General features: G+C 41.3%; 1 protein-coding gene across 6 annotated transcripts in view; it reads right to left on the reverse strand.

The window, feature by feature from the left end:
- The window catches only part of Pikfyve (phosphoinositide kinase, FYVE-type zinc finger containing), a 93,137-nt gene extending 73,228 nt beyond the window's left edge, over positions 1-19,909 (reverse strand). For 3 of the 6 annotated variants that reach the window (XM_038338981.2, XM_038338978.2, XM_038338983.1), the window contains exons 1-8: positions 19,760-19,909; positions 15,859-16,039; positions 14,716-14,865; positions 14,449-14,484; positions 11,196-11,314; positions 10,365-10,536; positions 4,073-4,280; positions 1,854-1,943 (exon numbers count right to left, since the gene is read on the reverse strand). In XM_038338981.2, coding sequence (XP_038194909.1) covers positions 1,854-1,943; positions 4,073-4,280; positions 10,365-10,536; positions 11,196-11,314; positions 14,449-14,484; positions 14,716-14,865; positions 15,859-16,030 — 947 coding nt within the window. In that variant the 5' untranslated portion in view covers positions 16,031-16,039; positions 19,760-19,909. The remainder of the gene's footprint in view (positions 1-1,853; positions 1,944-4,072; positions 4,281-10,364; positions 10,537-11,195; positions 11,315-14,448; positions 14,485-14,715; positions 14,866-15,858; positions 16,040-19,759) is intronic. The other 3 variants (XM_038338982.2, XM_038338979.2, XM_038338980.2) reach the window with 2 other exon arrangements.
- Between the last annotated feature and the right edge of the window lie 3,535 nt (positions 19,910-23,444).

A 23,444-nucleotide genomic window follows, 5' to 3' on the forward strand; every position in this document is an offset into this window, starting at 1 on the left:
CCTCACTTTCTCACATCCTTACAGACACTATACTAAGCTAGAAGACAGAAGACAGGAAGACAGGTGTGTGTGTGTGTGTGTGTGTGTGTGTGTGTGTGTGTGTGTGTGTGTGTCTGTATAAAATCTCTTACAACTCAACAGTGAAAAAAATAAGCAACGTAACCACAAAATGGACTCCTTTTACAAAGAAGACACATGCAAGGTAAATAAGCAAATGAAAAAAATGTTCTGTTCTTATCAGGAAATTACAAAGCACTGGCAGCACCAGTGCTGGAAATGGGGTGCTAGAAGAGGACTCTCCTGCACTGCCTACGGGAATGTGGGGTGCTAGAAGAGGACTCTCCTTCACTGCCTACGGGAATGTGGGGTGGTAGAAGAGGACTCTCCTGCACTGCCTACGGGAATGTGGGGTGCTAGAAGAGGACTCTCCTGCACTGCCTATGGGAATGTGGGGTGGTAGAAGAGGGCTCTCCTGCACTGCCTACGGGAATGAGAAATGGAAACGGGGTGGTAGAAGAGGACTCTCCTGCACTGCCTATGGGACTGAGAAATGGAAACGGGGTGGTAGAAGAGGACTCTCCTGCACTGCCTACGGGAATGAGAAATGGAAACGGGGTGGTAGAAGAGGATTCTCCTGCACTGCCTATGGGACTGAGAAACGGCAATGCCAGTTCTAGAAGAAAGTTCGGCAATCCCCTGCAAAATTCAACATGTTCTTTCTATATGATCCCACAATCATGCTCTCTGGTATTTACCCAAATGAACTTAAAACTACATCCACACATACAACAAAATGACACAGAACTGAGTATGGTGTGTGCACCTTTAATCTCGGCACTCAGAAGGTATGAACAGGTAGCTCCCTGTGAGTTCCAGGACAGACAGAGCAACATAATGAGACAAGTCTCACTTTAAAAAAAATGCACACAGATGTTCACAGTCTTCTATATAACTGCCAAAACACGGAATTTACCCAGATGTCTTTCAGAAGGTGAAGGTAAATTATGGTACATCTAGAAACTAGAATATTGCTTAGCAACAAAGAAAAATATGCAGTGAGTCATGAAGAAATAGAGGAAACTTAAGTGCACATTACTAACTGAAAGAAATTATTATTTCTATATACGTGCTATATGATTCCAAGTTTCTGTTTAATTTTGCTATGAAGCCAAAACTGCTACTAAGAAAACAAAGAAGAATTCTCAGGTGGTGTAAGCAGTTCTGGCCTACAATCCCAGCACTCAACGAGCTGAGCTAGGACTGTGAGTGAGAAGCCAGTGTGGGAACGCGGCGAGTCCGAGGCCAGCAGGATCCTGTCTCAGACATAAAACATTGTTTGAACTTAATTACCGAAAACTAAAAAGCGACGGCGTCACTCCTGAGTGGTTTATTATATAACATGTGCCAAAATACACAGACAAACATATCTTAGTGGGAATATATGACATTTATTTCCATATTCTTAAAAGACTTTTACAATTTTCAATTTTACAAAGCAATTGAATTTTTTTTTTTACTTTCAATAGCTCCTCATCTGAGACCGGATTAAATACCCTGACCACTCCTCCTCCGGAGCCAGTCTCCTGCAGCACACAGGACCTCTCAGACTCCTACCAGGTGTGGTCCCCCTGAGCATCTGCCATTCTGTTTCCCTGGTACACATTTTCACAGAATGCCTACACGTGCCTCACTAACCAGAAGACAGAAGAAGGTCCCAACATCTGCAATCACCAAGGAATAGCTGAAAGAGAAACCACCAAACAAAGGAAGGACACCCTCTCACCTGTTTGTCTGTCTGTTCTCATTTCTATGGACATAAACACAAATCGGAGTAGCTTTCATTGGGCGTTTACCTGTTCCGCGCGGGAGACTTCCCGGCGTCCTCCTGGACAGAAGCGAGTCTTGTTGAAAGGGCGCTGCTTGAGGAGTCCGGATGGGCCAAGCTGCGGAGAGGATGAAACACTGGGGTCATTTGGGGGGGGGGGGGGGACTGCAAGCAGATGCTTCAAATTCTGAAGCAAATTATTTTTCCCTGCAACAATGAGATTACATATAGTTCATTTTTGTCCTTTTCATTTATTTGAGGCAAAAAGTGCAGTTTCACTGGGCAGTGGTGGTACACACATTTAACCCAGCACTCAGGTGGCATAAAAGGCTATTCTGGTCTACAGATCGAGTTCCAGAAAAGTCAGGGCTACACAGAGAAACCCTGTCTCAAAAAAAATAATAATGTTTTAAATGTATGGAATATCAGTAAACCACCAAATCTGATTGGATAGGTGATTTATAAAACTCATTTCCATACCACATATAGAAGATGAAAGTGATTTGTGTTAAAAAAAAAAATCTGTGTTTCAAAAATTCTATTCTCTGTCCCACAACTCATAAGAATAGTACCAAAGAGTCCAACAAACCAAGGTCCAAGAACAGGGCCCATTTCTTACCAGCTGCGTGACCTCAGACCCACTACGTAACCTTTCTGAACTTTAGCATCAACATCTGTCAAAAACAGAAACAACTTCCCACCAAAAAGATGTGCTGACTAAAGGAGCACGGCACGTGAAGCTGTTAACACGGCGCCCAGGACCATCTCTGAGGCCCGTCCTCTGTCTCGCATGATGCTTTATTAAATCATACTTGCCAATTCTGAGATTACACAACTAGACCACACACAAATAATAAGCATTGTTAACTAAAATAATAAAAAAGCTAAAGAATGTAATCTTCGGGGGCTGGAGAGACGGCTCAGTGGTTAAGAGCACTGGCTGCTCTTCCAGAGGACCTGAGTTCAAATCCCAGCACCCACATGGTGGCTCAGAGCCATCTGTAATGAGATCTTGTGCCCTCTTCTGGCCTGCAGGCATACATGGAGGCAGAATGTTGTATACATAATAAATAAATAAATCTAAAAAAAATCTTAAAAAAAGAATGTAATCGTTATACTGTTTTAGTAAACAGAATCAATCACGTTTATACAATGTGCACAAAATGTAGCCTGACTACGATGCCACGAACGTCAGAAGACCCGTCAGGCCACTGAAGGAGAAGATGCAATGGCCACTGAATTCACGAGTCTGCATTCCCTAACCAGTACCATCTTTTTCCCTAATCCCAATGAAACAATTACTAAAAATTTACATTTAACCAATATTAAGAGTAATGAGACAAGTAACTAATAATTATAGCATTTGTATCTTCATTTATATAATTCTGAACAATATATAATTAGAATCTTAGTGCATATTTGATTTGTGACTTTCTTTTCTACTTATGTCCCTGTGATCAAATATGATGAATTAGTTATAATTCATTTCTTTTTAAATATGCAATATATACTAATTATTCTCTTTGTTAAGAAGTAACTAATAAAATTACTCATCAGAATGTTAGTTAAAATGGGTATGGTGGTGCATGCCTTCAATCCCAGCACTTGTGAGGCTGAGGCAGGTGAGTCAGACTGGACCACAGAGTGAGTTACAGGGCAGCCAGGGCTACACAGAGAAACCCTGTCTCAGTTTCAAAAGCCAAAACAAAACAAAAAAGGAAAAAAGCAATTAAAACTCTGAGATTGATAACACGGAAAAATTAGGAGTCATGTGTAAGAAGATAATTCTCCTAAAGGAAATAAGTGATGGACCTTGGATTCCAGTGTAAACATAAACACGTCAAATACTCCAAACAACAACAACACAACAACACCACTAACTGACTCTGGAAACAGACCCAGATCCGAGGAGCACTCTCCTCTCTCTAAGAGGACTGCATCAGGAATTATCAGTGTCAACGACTCTGCTGCCTCATCACCAACTACTGCAAGGATCATGCACCTGCCACGTATTCTGTTTTTGGTTTAATAGTAGAAGAGCAAATACACCTGTATAAAAGCTCTCCTCTCATACACTTATATTTCAAAGCCAATATAATCACCATCCATAAACATCTATGATCCTTCTGTAAATGAACTGGAAAAAATAATAAACTGGCAGATAAGAAAAATAAATGTTCATGAAATATACAGGTCACAGGACTAAGCATTTCTCATTTAAATCAAATTGTATTCAAGTGACAGTACCTTTGCCAGGCTAAATCATCCTCTAAAAATATGTTACGACTAGCTTTTCTGCTCCCAACAGGTGTCCGAGGTTCACTGGGATCAAGTGTGGACACAGAGCAAGTTGAATCTGAAAGAGCATTCAAGTCTTCCCCAATGGAGCTGCTGTCTGTGGAATGAGCATAGCTTAAGGCTATTTTCCTGCAGTATGTGCATGCTCGGAGGTCTCCTAGGAGGAAAAATAATAAGGAAAGATATCAGTAATATATTATTTAATAAAATATTTTAAATCTTTGTGTTAATAGGTAGTTTAATAAAAGGAAGTGTCTTCAAGTAAAGACCACCAAAAAGACATTCCAAGTGGAATAAGTGGAATTCTTGGATGGTTCTGCTGTACATGCTACATTTATTAGTACGATAAATTCAACAAGCTTCTCAATTACTTCAAGTATCTGTACCAGTTAAGAAAATTTGACCCAATAATAACAGAAAATCATGGCTGTAAGAATACTTTTTTCATAACTGTATTCATGCAATGAGGGATCTACCAGAGGTAGTACTTTCAATGAGAGTGGATCTGAATATAGTAAATAACAACAGAAACAACTTATTGTCCCTGGATATAGGCAGGGATGAAAGAATGCTAAGGTCCCTATCATATAGCTCTGAAGAAAGTCTCCAGAATAGAACACATCTTTTTAACTAAAATAACTCTTGAGAATTTCATAGGTGAGTACTCTAATTACATCATTTCCACTCCTCCTTCTCCCCACTTGAGCTCATTCCATGTCCCCCAACTCCCTCTCAAATTCATAAGATCTTCTATAATTATTGCCATACACACAGGCATGCATGTAAAAAATACAACCTGATCGATTTCTCAGAAAATTAGGAAACAACTACCTCAAGACCCAGCAATACCACATTGGGTATATACCCAAAGGATGCTCTATCGTACCACAAGGACATGTGCTCAACTATGTCCATGGCAGCATTGTTTGTCATAGCCAGAACCTGGAAACAACCTAAATGCCCCTCAACCAAAGAATGGATAAGGAAAATGTGGTACATTTACACAATGGAGTACTACACAGCAGAAAAAAATAATCACATCTTGAAATTTGCAGGCAAATGAATGGATCTAGAAAACATCATACTGAGTGAGGTAACCCAGACCCAGAAAGATAATTATCATATGTACTCACTCGTAAGGTTTTGTTGTTGTTTTGTTTTGTTTTGTCTTGTTTTGTTTTGTTTGGATTTTTCAAGACAGGGTTTCTCTGTAGTTTTTGGTGCCTGTCCTGGAAATAGCTCTTATAGACCAGGCTGGCCTCGAACTCACAGAGATTTGCCCGCCTCTGCCTCCCAAGTGCTGGGATTAAAGGTGTGCGCCACCACCACCTGGCTTCATAAGTGGTTTTTAAACATATAGCAAAAAAAAACCAGCCTACAAATCACAACCCCAGAGAACCTAGACAACAATGAGAACCCTAAGAAAGACATATGCGGATCTAATCTACACGGGAAATAGAAAAAGACAAGCTCTCCTTAGTAATTTGTGAGCATGGGGACCACGGAAGAGAGTAGAAGGGAGGGGAGAGGCAGGGAGGGGAGCAGAGAAAAACGTATAGCTCAATAAAATCAATTGAAAAAAGATTTTAAAACTACAGCCTGATGTACTGAGATGTGCAGGGCTGAGGCCGGGCCTGTCCCTGGAGGAGCCTGACTGTGCCTCTCTCGGCAGCCACGCAGCTCTTCCCCTAGGGATGGGTCTGCACATCTCCTCCATCTCCTAGCACACTGTTTAAAACCAACAGGAACAGTCTTACACACAATATGACACATCAGATCCAAACTGAAGGAAAAGCCCTAGTGGAACAGGAATGAAATGTTCTAGCCGGGAGTGCGGCTCAGTGACAGAGTTGGAATGCTGGAGGCCCTGAGCTCGGCCTCTAGCACCGCAGAAGCCGCTCCTAGGACAAACAACATTGCTCGATACTTTCAACCATTTTGTTGGACACAGTCCTGTTCCAAAATAAGTTTCATTTCTATTCATTTTTATAAAACACTGTTTGATGTGATTCCATAACAATCTGGTGTACTAAGAGGCAAAATACCCCAAGTACCACATGACATTTCAGTTAACAACCGACTACATCATACAACAGTGGTTTTGTGAGATCGTAGTGGGGCTGAAAACTTCTTACTGCCTGGTCCAACAGCCATCATAATGGTTTAGGGTGGCATATTATTCACATTACTGATCTGTAAAACACATGGTCTAAATAACTAACACTTGATAATAATTAAACAACTAGCCAGGCAGTGGGCGCACCTTCAATCCCAGCGGGCAGGCTGAGGCAGAAGGATCTCAGTGAGTTTGAGGACAGCCTGGTCTACAAAATGAGTTCCAGGACAGTCAGGGCTGTCTCAAAAAAAATAATAATAATAATAATAATAATAAAGTAAACAACTATGTCACTGGTTTCTATCTTTACTATATTTTTTATCATTTTTTTTATTTACCAAAATAACAGTCTACTGTTTTGAGGGGCCATGTTGGTATTGGGAAGACCATACATGCACAGCCTGGGCAACACAGTGACACCATCTTAAACTAAAGGGAAGTTGTGCATAGTGGCACATACCTGGTATGTAGAGGTAGAAAGAAAAGGCCTTCTGGTAGGCAAAGAGGATAAGGCTTTCAGAACTAGCCTGAGTTAAATGGTACTGTGGCTCAAAAATCATAAGGAAGGGCATGTCGGGTAGACATTCTTCAATGACCACAATGCATTTGTGGTCAGTCTTAGATCTCTTTTTTTTTTTTTTTTTTTTTTTTTCGGTTTTTTGAGACAGGGTTTCTCTGTGTAACAGCTCTAGCTGTCCTGGAACTAGCTCCTGTAGACCAGGCTGGTCTTGAACTCACAGAAATCCACCTGCCTCTACTTCCCGAGTGCTGGGATTAAAAGCCTGTGTCCCCACCGCCCAGCCTTGGCTCTGTTTCTTGACTTAATAATTTTAGTTCTCATAATGAGATCATTCCCTGCCATTACAGAATTTATAGTTCACTGGAAGCAACTTTCTTACTATCTAGCTATTCCTAAGAATACTCTACGATGTTCAAACAAGAACAAAAATTCCTAAGGATACATTTCTCAGAACTTAGCCTACCACTAAGTAGCAAGACAAATAGCTGTTCACTAAATAGCATGTCGTTTAACAATTATACTTCAATTACATTTTATCATTAACATTAAAATCTGAAGTAATACAAATATTTCCAAAAGTTCAATATACATTTACCATAAATTACTACCAAGTATACTACTTTTTTGTTGTTGTTGTTTGTTTTTTGTTTTTCGAGACAGGGTTTCTCTGAAGCTTTGGAGCCTATCCTGAAACTAGCTCTTGGAGACCAGGCTGGCCTCCAACTCACAGAGATCCGCCTGTCTCTGCCTCCCAATTGCTGGGATTAAGGTGTGCGCCACCACCGCCCAGCTCAAGTATACTACTTTTATTGTCTCATTTTAAGATAACTATTATATAATTCTGTTTAATCAAATTATATAAGTATATTAATCAAAATGTCACTAGTTTACTAATTTCTAACATTATAATTTAGCAGATGAAATTTATCTAAAATTTAAATAAACACAAATATATCCATTTTAATCAGGACTTAGTAAACAATAACGAAATAAAGTGTTCTTTGGACTAGGATAAATAAAAGTGCTCTGATAATCACTACTGCTGTCCCAAACTTAACTACATTAAAGAAGCAAAACTATTCTCTGCAGAAAGTCCTTCAATTTTTACCACAGCAAAGACGATAAACTCCCTTAACCAGTCAACTATTAAAACTATCAAATCAAGAAACAGAGCCAAGCCTGACCACAAAAGCTTTCATTCCATGAAGAATGTTCGTTCATCAGCAAAGGACTACTGGACACATGCCTAGAACTGTTGGAAGGCAGACAAAGATTGACAAGACAGGTCCTTGCCTTGCAGAATCTATAGTTCACTGGAGGCAACGGACACATGCAGTTTAAAAGCTGTATGATAAATGCAGATGTTCCTGCTATTTCCTCCAGTAATAGCGGCTTCATTCTCACTGATTCCCTAGAATACTCATGGATTTTCCTTCTATTTTTTGAGACAATGTCTCATTGCATAGACAAAGCTGGCTTCAAACTCAGAGAGATTCACCTATCTCTGCCTCTTAAGTGTTAGGCTTAAAGGCGTGGGCCAACACACCAGGGCAATTCATTAATTTTTCTCTCTATCAATATTCCAGGTATTTTCCATTTTTTCTGGGTCTTTGCAAGTAAGTGTGTCCAATATACATTTTTCACTTGCAAGGACTAATCTTACGGTTCAATTTGACTACACAAACTTTTGTTCCAACACTAATGTTGAAGCTCATTTGGTTTTGTTGTTTTTCCAGTGTTATTAACATTTAAGGCTGACTTTTATCTGACAGCAGTTAACTATCCTCAGCATGACTCTCATCTGAATCAAGTGAGGCCTCAAGTACAAAGAGTTTCCAAAAGCCAAGGGAATTCTTCTGTCTCAGCACAAAAACTGGAATCCTAGTTTCCAGCCTCCTGACTAACCCTTCAACTTAGACTTCACGGCTACACGTGCACTTGAGTGATTCCCTGATTACAGGTAACTCTGTCAGCCCACCCATTAGTTCCACTCTCTGGAGAAACTTGACTCTGCTGACTCAGTGCAAGAACGGTTTTATAGACAGAGTATCTTAGGGATAAGTTTTCTGAATTGGATCAAGTTTCTGAAATTGGTTCTCTAATTAGATTCAATTTAAAAGAATTAATGAAAGGGCTGGAAAAAAGGTTCAGTGGTTGACAGCGCTTTGTTGCTCTTGAGGAACAGCCAGGTTCAATTCCCAACACCATCCATAACTCCAGTTCCAAGAGATCCAATGCCCTATTCTGACTTCTGTGAACACTAGGCACATCCATAGCACACATATATCATTCTTGCAAGCAAAACACTAACACACATAAAATAATTTTAAAAAAACTTTAAAAAAACTAAAGAAAAATAAAAATATTAGTATTCCCAATAGTAAAAAAAAAAAAAAAAAAAAAAAAAAACACTAAGAAAGTGGTAGGGAAATAAAGGCTTGAAGACAGTAACTCTAGACCTTCTAACTGAATACGGCCAGTGCTCAGGTTAACACTTAACAAACCTCCTGTTAAAACAAGTGTGAGATAAGTTCATTGCTCCTAAGTGGACAACAAAGTAGAAAAAAGGGTTAGCTCAAGGACTCACATTCCCAGCTCATGAGCCTTACAAACTGGCTAGGAATGTAGCTATACACAAGGCTCTGGGTTCAATCTTCTGGGAATAACAATATAAAACAAATTAAAAAAAAAAACTGGACAGGAAGAAGTGCTTACTTTCTGTTGCCGTATTGCTTGCTAAGCTAAGATTGAGAAGAGTCTCAAACTTTAAGTATGTGAATAAAAACAGTTAAAGTCTGGTGGTGGTGGTGCACACCTTTAACCCCAGCACTCAGGAGGCAGAGGCAGGCGGATCTCTGTGAGTTCAGGTCAGCCTGACCTACATGAGCTAGTTCCAGGACAGCCACCAAAACTACACAGAGAAACTCTGTCTCAGGAAAAAAAAAAAAATTCAGAGTTAAAGAGAAGAGAATTGCTTATGACGACATACATAAAAAAATAAGGAAAATTGAGTTGGAGACACAGCTCAGCAGTTGAGCACTGACTGTTCTTCCAGACCAGGGTTCAATTCCCAACACCTACATGGCAACTCTTAAGTGGTTCATGACTCCAGTTCCAAGGAATCCAACACCCTCACACAGGGTTTGTTAAGTATTAACCTTAGCACTGACCGTATTTAGTTAACAAACCTCCATCCTTGAACTTTCTCCATTACTACAATTTCACTATATTCCCCATGAAATAATATGAATAAAATGCAATTTGACAAAGTACACTATCACGTAAGTCAAGGGCAACCTCTACTTTGTGAATAAAAACTCTATAGAAATATAAATTTAAAATCTACTTATCTAATAATCTCTAATGCTGCTATAGGTTTTTACAATATCTATACTTTTACTCTAGTTACTTATGAACACTCTCATCTCTTTTACCATTCAAATATAAAGTTCTTAAAATCAAAGCTCTACCTCTTTTTCTCACTACAATACCCTGCTACCATAAATATAAAGCCCAAAATTTAAAAATGGCTTAATATTGGCCTTCTATTTAACTATTTCATAATTTGACTTTTAAATATGATACTGTTAAGGAAATACACTTACCTGTGTAGCCCATAAACTTTCCAGGGATTTCTTGATTACAACAACGACTACAGAAAATCTGTCCACACAGTCTGCAGTGGTGCCTGCGCCTGAAGGTGGTGAATTTCTCACTGCAGTCGTAGCACTCTCTGCACTGGCTGTCTGGCATCCAGTACTGCTTCAGGTCACTGTCCTACAGAAACAAAAATGTGTGATGGCTTCTTGAAAATATGAGCATTAAGTTGTAATGACAAATGAAATCTTAGAAGGTGTCTTTTGACACGCTAGTTTTTCAGATAAAAGGCAAAAAGGTTAAAATAACCAACACAATCTTGAAGAAGAAAAATTGAAGTATTTACCTCACCCACTATTAGAACTCATTCTAAAGCTACAGTAACTCCAGACAGAGTAGCAGTACAAGGACATAAAGAAATGGAACCACAGTACAGGAAAGAGAGGCATGCCAACACAGCATATGAACTTCTGATGAGCTATAATGCAGCCTCTGAAGGAAAGGCTTTCTAAAATCAATGTACTGGGTCCAACTGGATATCTATAGGGACAAAGGAAACCTGAACCCTATTTATGAACAAAAATAATAAAGCTTGTTGACAAAGCCATATGTGAGACTATGTACTAACACTGACCTAAAGCAAACACCGAAACAAAATATAAAAAGGGCAAATAAGAAACAAACTACACTTTAAAAAAATTAAGAATTTATGTGTAAAACTCTGCTATTCAGAATCAGAAGAAATTATAAACTTTCATTTAAGTGATATGATGCCATTGCCAGCGGTATGGCATGATCTCCATGAGTGCTTGATAAAATTCTCCCAACATCTACAGTACCTGGCTCTTCCCTTCCATGATTTCCTTGAGGCGCTTCAATACTGTGCTGAGGCTTCGAAGCTGAACAGCTGTACGTGGGTCATGACCTCCAAAGGCTGGTTCTACTTTCCTTCTTGAGTCTGAGTCAGATTTTAAAAAATAACACTAATTGTTTTATAGTTTCTAGTAACCATATCAAACATTATACGTGTGTAATATAATACAATCAAACCCTATCGTTAGCATACATGCGTTGTCCCAGCCATTAACATTTGATTAGAATTAAAACTGATCTTTATCAAGAGTAATAAGTTGTTTCAAGTATGTCTTATTACACATAAACCTCAATTTTAATGTAGTTAAGTACTAAGAACTATCTTAAATGATTGATGATTTTGAGGGTGGAAATGGAATCATCACTTACATGCCCAGAATTTATTAATGATTTCTTGAACACTTTTTTCCCAACCAAATAAATAATAAACACCTGGGAGACATTGAACAGAAAAAAAGTAATCCCAGAGAATTATTTTAACTTGGTCTAAAAGTCAAATAAGTAAGCAATGGGACCAAACTGTTCTATTCCACAGCAGATCATCAGAAAGAAATTTTATCAACCAGCCTTCCAAAGATCCCAGCAGGCTTTATAGGACATCCAGGATGATAAAATATGACCAGTGTCCAAACAGATTAAAACTGCCAAACCTTCGACCCTACTCTCCCCCAAGCCCACACCCCTCCCGCCACCTCCCCAACCTTGCAATTACACACTGCAAGGGATCACTTACATTTGAAATAACAATATGAAACCAAATCTACTGATAATAAAGCAAGTCCGAATTCTAGCTTTGTAGCCAGAACAAAGTATGACCACCATAGCTGCCACCTATTCTTTTTTATTTAGACAAAAATCACAACTGAAATTTCTATCTATAGCTGGCTACAGCAATTTCAAACTCTCAGGGGAAAATGAAGGTGGCTTGACCAAAAAAAAAAAAAAAAAAAAAAAAAAGAGCATTCTTGTTAGCTTAAGCACAATAATCTAACAACCTGTGGAGTCCCCCAACATACATAATTCCTCCCTATCTCAGTTTTACTTCCTAAGGTTTCAGTAACCCTCGGTCATATAGTCTGAAAATATTAGTATCTGTCCTAGCTCAAGAGAAATAGATCACATTCACATGATTTTACTATAGTTACCACTGTGCTGGTTAGCGTTACTATTATTAATCTCTTGGTCTAATTTATAAATTAAACTTTATCATAGGTTTCACTGCATAGTGGAAAAAAAATTATATATTAAAGCTCTGAAAGTGCCTATGGCTTTAGATATCTACTTGGGGATCTAGAAGGTATGTCCTACAGGGAAGAAAAATTTCTATAAAATGGAAAAATATCCTATCCTGAATCTATCTCATCATTTGCTAGTTTTCTACTAGATGGGTTTTTTTGAGGGGGGAGGGGATAGGAATTGCAAAGAATGAGAGGTTGCTATATAAATCCAAATGCATCAAGAATTTAAGGCAGTTGAATCACTAAAATAACACCTTATCTAAACTGCACCTATCTTAATTGAAGCACAGATCTCAGATGTGCGGTTAATAACATGTATTACAACTCAATTTTTCTTGAGTCTCAAACAATTAAAAAAACTCTCCATGATTATAAATTCTAAAGAGTCATAATGGAGGTGCTTCCTGGCACAGGTAGTAAGTTGTGAAGCCTTTGCACTTAGCTGCTTGGAAGAGAAAAAAGTATCAATATTTTCCACTGGGAAAGAATGAGCAGGAAGACTCGGCTTGGCCTCAGTGGAAGAAAAGAGACCCTTGCCCTCAGACAAGCACCATTAGCTACTGCATCTGTAAATGGATTCTAGAAAATCAAGTAACTTCCCTAAGATAGGAGAACTGCCAAACTGTAGAGTTAGACATGTAGTGGGGGAAAATGTATGTGACTAAGCAGTCCCAAGCTTCTGAGGTCTAAGACCTCCAGGGAAAATCCAAGATGCAAGGAGACTTGTTGGACAGTAAGGAGCATGGAAACCACAGTGAAGGGGGCATCCAAGCGCTGCCTATGGACAAACAGTTCAAATTTATCCTAACAACAAAGGCAAATTTTGGCAAGCTACAACTCTGCAACCCCTACAAGACTACAAGGATTCGAGTCCAATTCCTCAATTTCACAAGTGAAGAAACCCAGAGACTGCTCTTTGGCCCATTCTTCCTCCCTCTGCAGCAAAGAATAGCTTGGTATTATGTGAAAAACTAAATGTGAGTTGTTTAGCAAAGAGAAGGAAACAAATGAAAGCTTTTGGACAGTAACATTTAATTCAGCATAGAATCTGAGCAGAAGACCATCCTCAAATACAGACACTGTTGCCAGGCGCCAGGTTTTGTTGCTGTAACTTGTTTTTGCTTCTTTCCCTAAGACAGTCTCACTATGGAGTCTACATTGGTCTAGAATCTGTTAATATTTCCTGGCTGGCTTTGAACTTGCAATCCTCCTGCCTTATCCTCTGAAGCCACGGGTTGGGCTTAAGGGGATTGTAATAAGGTTAAGGTTAAACCCGGATGATCTAGAATGAAAAGAAAATCCTCTGCCTCATCTCCCAACTCTTCCTTTCAAAATGATGTAAGTTGGGCAGAGGTGGTTGCCCTGGAAAACCTGTGAGCGTGACACAGTCCGCTTTGTTTTAGCCCTTCAGCAAAAGCTCCTCTTCTACTTCTGCTTCCCCCACCATCCAGTCTCAACAGGCAATAAACATTCTGCCAACCACCATTACACAAGTAGTGTTCACTCAAGCATTTCATGGAAGTCAGTGGTCCAGACAGGACAGACCCGGGGTTTAGGGACACTTGGTTCCCAACACTGCGCCTCTCCTCTCTATGGAATCATTGCCACTGCCCTTCTTCTATCACCTTACTGAGCTGAACAATCTAACAGAAATAAAACATAAAGCACCCCAGTCCCTCAGCTGAAGCACAGACTGCCAGCCACACCCATCGGAAGAGCGGGAGAATGAACGAGATGACAACATGGTAAGCAGGCAGGCAGGCGAGAGGAGCAATGTGTGCAGCCACCAGACAGTGTGTGCAGCCACCAGACAGTGTGTGCAGCCACCCAGACAGTGTGTGCAGCCACCCAACAGTGTGAGCTCCGACCATGGCAGCCACCAACAAAGTCTGACAGTGTTCAGCAGCCAGTGGCGTGCTCACCACACCTCATTAGCATCCCAAGAATAGGTGCAGAATCCATCTGTAAAGTTGGAACTAACCTGTGTTCTCCTGGGGATGTGGCAAAGTGTTCTCTGCTGAAACCCAAGCAAGCAATTAATCAAAATTCAGTCAAGACAATCAGTGCTTGCATAATCAAAGTTTAAGGACATGATAAAGAGTGTTTCGGGAATTGAAAAATTCTCTTATTACCCAAGTTTTACTTATTCTAGAGTACTTAACTATTCCAAGAAACAGGAAAACTGTTGGTATCTGACCTAGAAAGACATGAAGGAGATTCACACACAGAGGGGAAGACGCTGCTTTACCTAGCACTGAAGAGCGCCGCTGGAGCTCCTCGTTAAGCTGCTTTTTATAAGGTACAGGCGACTTCACAGACTGTGTCCTCGAAGGGATCTGAGGGCTGGACCAACCTGCACTCGGAGACGGCTGCTCTCCTTGGCCCCCTTCTCCCCTCTCTGTGACAAAGGAAATTTGGTATTACTTGAAAAGCTAAGGCCCGGAGTTCAACAAGAAAGTGATAGATAAAATACTTGGGCCGGTATGTTCATGTATTAAATTCATAACTGAGTGCACGCTGCTCTTGCAAAGGACCTTTGCTCAGTTTAGAAGCAACTAACCACCTGTAACTCTAGCCCTCTCCTCACCTCTGCAGGCGACCACACGAGTACACAAGTCTATACAGAAAAATAAAACTATTTTTCTTAATTTTTAAATACTTTAAAGAAAAGGTCAAAAGCTGCTGTTCTAACACATTTCAAAAAGAAAGACAAATGAATCAGGATGGTAGCTCATCCCTGTAATCCTGGCTCTCAGGAGACTAATACACGAAGACAGCCTCTTGATCAAGGCTAGTCAGAGATACACAGTGAGTTTCAGGCTAGCATAGGCTAACCACTGGACTCTTGTCTCCAAACAAACAAACAAAAAACCAAAGGCAAACTGAGGGCAAAATATGGCTGCTTTTTTTTTTTTTAATTCTTCCTGGTTAAAAAACAAATAATATACTATTCAAGAACTCATTTTTAAATTATTTTTTCATTTGATATCACTTAAACTTAATCCAGTAAGTGTTAAATCTCAACAGGCCTGGTGGCAGCTTTTAATCTTTTAAATGTATAAACCATGCACTGCTGTTTAATTTTATTGCTTTAATTAAAATCTGTGTTATTAACACCTCCCTCACAATAAGTTTCATTCTGTAAACTTACTAAGTTGAAGCACATTAACAAAAAAAATATAGAAAACTGCTTTCTCTTTAAAAAGGACCTCCTTAACCATTTTAAACTCAATTCACACAAATAATTAATCGGATTACAATGGAACGCTGCACTTTCCGTCTGAAGACGTAGTGACTGTGACTAAAGCTACCGCCCTGTTAATACTTCACTGCCTTGCAACAGCACAGCACAGCACAGCACAGCACACTGATTTTTATAAGTAAGTCTTACCTTTGTTAAAACGGAAAAGATTTACAAAAGAACTGTATGCTGACTTGAAGGGGGGCTCATCCTGGTCAGGGGTCAAGGGTTTGAAATGCGTGAGGTGAGACGGACTAGTGGTCGAGTGGGGCGGATGGCGGGCAGACTCCAGTGTCGGGGAGCTCTTCTCATCTGTGGCCATGGCATGAGTCTACAAACAGAGTGGGGAAAGACTGAAAGAGTTCCCTAGAGCCCATCCCAAGAACAGGCGAATATCCACACAGCCAACTGTGTGATAATCCGTACCAATAACACCAAGGAGTAATGAGATCTATTTTCACATATTCAAATTCAGGATTAAAAAAACCCTACTTGGGCTGGCTCAGAGGTTAGACGCACTGGTGGCTGCTCTTCCAGAAGTCCTGAGTTCAATTCCCAGCAACCATACAACCATCTATATGAAATCTGGTGCCTCTTCTGGCAGTAGGCATACACACAGAGAGAACACTATATACATAATAAATAAATCTTATTTAAAAAAGAACTGCGGTCTAGATGAAAAAAATCCTCAACACCTTAAAAAAAAATATGACTATGTGGACAAGCTAATTTAAAATATTACCATTCTAATTTTTTTTTTGAGACAGGGTTTCTCTGTAGCTTTGGAGACCATTCTAATTATTTTTACAATTAAAGTTAATTTAAAATTTGTAGGTAAGGCATAAATGTGAGCAGATGAAAAACTTTCCCATCATTTATATCATACTGTACAAGGTTTTTTTTTTTTTTTCGGGGGAGGGGGAACAAAACCTTTTAAAGTTATAGGGGAAACTGACTTTACATAACACAAGCTATTCAGCCATATTCTACTTATATATCTCAAGAAAAAAATCAGTCCCCTTCTGACACATCTACACAATCTGAGCAATTAGCTTTTGGCAGTACCTGTGACACATGAACTTGGGATTTCTATGATTCCCTCCCCACCCTCCCAGCCTAAACTCCTAAGATATTGATGTAATGACCTTCTTAAAAGTATATAACCAAAAAACATAACTGGTCAAAGCAGTTAAGTCTAATCACCAACCAGAAGGAACAGAAAAGCCCTGGGGCTTTTTCCTTCCTTTAGACTGAAAGTTAAGTATCCTTTTGCTGTGCTAATCATTAGGATGCTACACTGTGTAATCTATACTGCACAAAAGTGAACATTATTACACACTTCAAAAAAAGTCTTCTCCTTCAAAATCGTATCTATCAGCTCATTTTATCAATACTCCTGGAAGCCACATAAGCGAGCCTTATTTCTATGCTTAACAGCTGTGGCAACTAAGGTACACCAAATGTAAAACGATTTTCTTTGGGTGGATCAGAGACAGTAACCAACTTGTGACTATACTCCAGGTCCCGTCACAAAATTCTCAACAGTCTGCTAATGATCAAAATTATTTTTGCAGCTCTTCACAGACTTCCAATTCTAGCTGTGTTCGCTTGATACTGAAGATTTTCCCAGATTAGTAATGTCACTGATAATTTTAAAAAGGAGAAATAAAACCGCTGGCTTTGATGGAATTTTAGCAACAAGTGATTATTGGAAGGGATGGGGGAGAAAGGAGCAGAGAAAGGCAATGGAGTAGAGGAATGAAAGGAAGGGAAAAGAGGAAAGACGGGGAAGGAGAACCTCCAGGGTCACGTTCCACTGGGAGACAAGGCAAAGCACTGTCTAGTTGTGGTTACTATTGTTATGATAAAACAATAACCAAAGTAACTTGGGGAAGAAAGGCTCCACATCATTGTTCACTGTCAAAGGTGGTCAGGATAGAGGCAGGAACCTGGAGACAGGAACTAAGGCAGAGGCCATAGGGGAGAACTGCACTCACCATGTGTGCTCACCATGGCTTGCTCAGGCTGCTCTCTTATAGAACTCAGGACCACCAGCTCAGGGATGGCACCACCCACACTGGTGCCTTCCCCATCAACCACTCAGAAAATGCCCTCCAGGCCTGCCTGAGGCCCGTCTTCTGGAAGCATTTTCTTAATGGAGGCTCCCTCCTCTCTGAAGACTCCAGCTTGTGTCGAGTAGACATTAAACTATCGTGATAACTGATGCTCCAGCATAAACGGGCAAGATGATGACTCGTCAAGTAAAAATTCAAGGTTTTGTTCTGCTTTGTCTTACAGACCACCAGAGAGAAGGATATAAGGGCAATAAACCCCTCAGTTTCTAAACACAACCTATTCCAATTCCACAAAAGTACCAACAAAAAAAGCACAGTGACCAATATGCATAAGGAGTCTTTGAATTACTTCTAAAAGTCATCCATAGCCAGAACTTTCATTACGCTTTGAACATATGAAGCTAAATATTAGCATGAAAGTGCACAGCAAGTGCTGTCTCTAAAACATAAATACAATCACATAGAATTAATCTCAGTAATTACATGCCACCAGCATCCAAAAAATTACAACTCTGATTTTTAGCAGCATAATAACTATTTAAGCTGTAAAGCATGGCTCTTTCTGCATACATAATTAGAAATATTAACCTACTTATCCAACAACTTCTGCAATGTGAAAAACTGTTTTGTCTCTTTTTATTCCAAGGAGAGAATGATATATACAGACTTGCTACACAGTATCCTGGTGAAGCAAACCAGAAAACTAATCCATTATTAAAGTGTAGAAAATAATTTGATTCATCAGCCCATATGAAAACTTTAGTTGAAAATCCAAGTGTCACCCTAGTCGTTTTCTAGGGTCAGTTTTTTTCTTAAGTACAACTCTCAAACATTGTCTATCAGGACAGGACAACTCAATACAAGCAATGTTCACTTCCATGGAGAAAGGGGTTTTGGGCCGAGCAGTGGTGGCACAGGCCTTTAATCCCAGCACTGGGGAAGCAGAGGCAGGCAGATCTCTGTGAGTTCGAGGTCAGCCTGGTCTACAGAGCGAGTTCTAGGGCAGGCTCCAAAGCTACAGGGAAAACCTGTCTTGGGAAAAAAAAAAAAAGAGGGGGAGGGTTTATTTTTGACCTGAGCACAACAGAAACACTAAAAACATCACAAAAATTAGGGGGGAAAAATCAGGAAATTAGTCTTGCTTCTCAAAAACAAAGGCCTGACCTTTATCTTTGTCACAAGCCTGAACCTAAGAGAAAGAAAAAAACTAAGAATCCCTCCCTCCGTCTTTATGGGGGGGGAGGTGAGAGGAAAAGTGGGAATACTGGAAAGGATTCAAATAAATGGGAAACAAGATGGTGTGAATTGCCATGGGCCTACCTCTACTGTCAATATACCAACACAGGACGCACCGAATTATCAACCTTTATCATTTAACACGTAACACACAAGATACACCGCAATGACCTGCTCTGTACAGAATCTGCACCTTCCCTGAATGTCTTAAAAACATAAATAGGGCAGAAGACCCTAAATTCCTAAATGCATCCATCGAGTTTGATTTTCATCCTCTCTTGGGAAAGGAGATTGACTGTTGGGAAATCAAGTTTCTTCCTCAAAAGAGGCAAAGTTGAAGTGAAAAAGCCTCAAAAGTCAGCGTTTAATCTGATGGACACACGCCAAGTTTGGAATGGTTTCTGTGGGTCAGAACTTTCTTTTCCAGCCTAGAGCAGCACCTCAGGCTCAGAGGAAGGGAAGGCGGTCCCCCTCCGAAATAAGTTCGTGCATCAGGGAAACAGAGGGGCAAGAGAACTTTCAGCGTGTCAAGGAAGCCTCTGCAGGAGGTGCCCAGCCAGCTCCCGTCCTGTCCCACCACACAGGGCCAGTCGGTCCCCGTCGGGTCTCCCGCGCTCCCCTGGCCGAGCCTCGGCCGCAGAGCCTCGGGCCCTCGCCATCCCTCCCGCCGCGCTCGGCGATCACGCCGGCCTTGCTCCCACTGCGGGCCCCGCCGGCCCACACAGCAACGCCTCCCTTACCTTCGCCTCCCGCGCCGGCCCCGCCGGCCTCCCGCCACCCCGGCCTCCTCTTCACCCTGCTCCGCCCGAAGCCGCCGCCAAGAGCAACGCCGGCTTCTCCCAGGCGGCCGGCGGTGGCTCGGAGAAGAGGTTTACGCGGTAGCTGCGGCTTCTCGCTTCCGCCCACCGCCGCAAGGCTCCGCCCAATCTCCGTCCCAGCCAATCCACAACCTTTCCTCCGTGCCGACTCCGCCCACCCCTCCCCGCCCTCCGGACCTTCCGATCAGATGTCCAGACAGAAGGAATCGAAGCCAGAGAGTCTCGTGCTAGGCCCCCCCCCCCCCCCCCCCCCCGGAGGATTTAAGGCGGCCTCAGCCTTCCCGAAGGAAGCGGGGATGTCAGTGCACGTGAGCATCACGCGTGCGGGTCACTGGGTGGCGCGCGGGGCACCGGACGTCAGCCCAACTGCCGTTACCGTAAGTGTTCAACACTGTGAGCACCCACAATGTGGGACCTGCATTCACCTGAGTAGCCCAAAGCAATGAGGTGAATGCTTTCAGGATACTTTCAGGACTCCGCTGAATCGGACAAATGGCTTATTTCTCTAGGCCTCCGACCTCTGGTGGGAAAAGGCGGGTTAATTAAAGGCAGCATTCACTCCATGGTTTTTGTTTGTTTGTTGTTCTTTTGAGGATGAGGTAAAACAGTACATGTAAAGCAGTCGGCACAGAGCCCGGCCCAAGTGATGTTGACTGTACAGTTTTGTTTTGTTTTTTTAATTCGGGTTTTGTGTTGCAGATAACGTTATCAAGCCCCGACTTTCTCAGCTTGGTATGAACGTGACCCGTTATTTTTGTCCTGATAAAAAGAGCTGTGCAATTAAAAGTAGAAAACAAGCTAAAACCTGCTCGCTGAAAAATGGGGCTTTGCAGGGGAGCTTTGAAAGGAATCCGAGGAGGCTCCGGATCCTGTTCCTGCAGAATTTGGGCATATCCACCCATCTTTCTCCAGTTGGTCTTTTCAGCCCTGGAAGGTATCACCAAAACCAGACGCTAGGGGCCGCTGCAGCCCCAGGTCGCTTCTTAACTCGGCCCTTGGTTTGTGTCCTCAGCGCCCTCTCGCCGCCTTTGGGGTTCATTACTGCTGTACCTCTCCACTCCGGGTACCCTTGTTCCCGGAGAGTTTTATCCCTGCCATGGGCTATCGTGGGTGCAACCCTTAACCCAACCAACTCCAACACACATCTACCTGCAACCACATCTCTCTGGGCCTGCCTCCCTCCTTCATGGATCATAACTTTTTCTTTCCAGCCTTCTATCCCTGGGGGCTTGCAATGTCTCCTCAACCAAATCTTTCCCGATGACTTCTTCCTCGACCCATAAATATACACATGCATCTTCCTTTTAAAAAAAAAAAAAAGTTTCTTCAAACCCCTTAACTGGTAAAGAAACACTAGTTTAACTGTGTGTGTGTGTGTGTGTGTGTGTGTGTGTGTGTGTGTGTGTTCTGTAGAGGTGACCAGGAAGGCTGGAGGAGTCCAATTCCTCTGAAGTTGGAGTTATAGGATGTAGTGAGCCCCCAAATATGAGTGCTAGGATTCAAACTTGGGTCCTCTGCTAAAGCAGCATGTGTCCCTAACATCGAGCCATCTCTCCAGCTCGTCAACTAACATTTTCTGAGTCATTAATTGGACCACTCTTGTGTGGGGTAAGAAAGAATAAAGTTGCCACCATTATGCTGTCTGTGTTCCCCAGAAGGTTCCACTCCCATGTGTGTCTACATTAACATGTGATGTGGGGTTCCCCTCTGTGTGCTGTGAATATTATTAGTTAATAAAGGAACTGCTTTGGCCTATAGCAGAGCTATAGGGGAACAGAGCTAGGCGGGGGAAACTAAGCTGAATGCTGGGAAAGAGAAGGCAGAGTCAAAGAGAAGCCATGGAGCCTCCTCCAGAGACAGATGTGCTGAAATTTTGCTGGCAGGACACTACCTCGTGTTGATACACAGATTAATGGAAGATGGATTAAATTAATATGTAAGAGTTAGCCAATAAAAGGCTAGAGCTAATGGGACAAGCAGTGATTTAATTAATATAGTTTCTGTGTGATTATTTCGGGCCTAAGCAGCCAGGAACCAACAAGCTCCCTCCTTACAACATGCATGCACTTTAACTTCTGTGGAAATTTTGATTTCTCGTTGGAAGAAATCTTATCTCATACTAGACATCAAAAATTAATTCCAGGTGGATTTCATCTGTAAAGTCATTTTGTGAATGTCTGTAACTATCCTCCCCATGAATACCCATGCAAGGTATTCTTGCTGAGCTGGAATACAGTATAGAGCCACATGCTTCTAGACGTTGTAATTACTTACACTTTGCTGAAAAGCCACAGCTTTTCCTTCTTAGCAGTACCGACTTCTCTGTCTTTCAGCCGGGCCCTGAGTCAGCACTGTCACGGCTCCGTTTAGGGAAGTTACCCTGATTTGGCCAATAGGAGCCCCATGAAAACCCCTGGGAGGGCTTTCCATGCTTCCATGACTTCCTGAGTATTTGCTTTTTGTTCTGTATTTCCCTCTTTCTTACCTCTGCTCCCCACCCCCTAACAACCACTTTTCTACTCTCTTCTCCTAAGATTAACTTTTTAAAAACTCTACACATGAGCTCCTGCAGGATTTTTCTTTCTGGTGTATTTCACTTAATAAAATGTTGACTTAATGCAGGTTATGTATGTTGCCACAAATGATATCTACCTCTTTTTGAGTTTCTGTTTATTGTATTTCAAAGTCATGCGGGAGGATGCACACATGTTCGCCAGGACTCATGGAGGCCACAGATCAGACTCAGATGTTGATCCTCAGTTGCCGCATGCTTTGTTTTTAGACAAGGTCTCCCATTGGTCTCGAGCTCACCAGGGAGATGATGCTGGCCGTGGAGAGAGCCCAGGGACCAGCCTGTCTTCACTTACCAGCACTGGGAGGGACTATGTGTAAGCGCCACTGTGTCTGTCTTTGTTATGTGTGATCTGGGGATCAACTCGGGGCCTGGACTATCACTCCAACCTATTATTTTTTCTTTCATTTTTCTTTTTTGGAGGATAAATCGTACTTTGCTATGCAAATATGCCACATCTTTCTTTACCCATTCCTCCAGTGACGGATACTTGGGTTATTTGTTCATCTTAACTGCCGCGGGTCATTCTGCACTGAAAATAGAGGTGTGTGTATCTGTCTGTTTGACGCACTCATTTCTTTTGTGCATATACACTAAAGCAGAGTCACTGAATCATGTGGAATTTCTAGGTTCTGAGGAACTTGAATATTGTTTTTCATAATGGCTGCCCCAGTGTCTGCTCCCACCAACAATATGCACGAATGTTCTTTTCTCCACTCCCTTGTGAAAACTTGTTATAACAATAGCCATTCAGATGGATGTGAGGCTATGATACCTCTGTGTAGCTTTAATTTACATTTTTCTGATAACTAGTGATGTTTATCTTGTTTATATGACTCAGGAGTGTTTGCTTTTTCCTACCCTTTCTTCAGTTTACAGCATTCTTAGTGCTTTTCCCTGTTGAGTTCTCTGTAAACGTTGGATGGTGGTATCTTGGCCGATGTGTGGTTTGTAAATATCCTCTGTCATTGTCTCTTTGCTGTTGTTTTTCTAACTTTTCAGAGCATTTTATTTTTATATAATCCTATTTGTCTG

Source organism: Arvicola amphibius, chromosome 8 (assembly GCF_903992535.2).
Source record: "Arvicola amphibius chromosome 8, mArvAmp1.2, whole genome shotgun sequence".
Lineage (NCBI taxonomy): Eukaryota > Metazoa > Chordata > Mammalia > Rodentia > Cricetidae > Arvicola > Arvicola amphibius.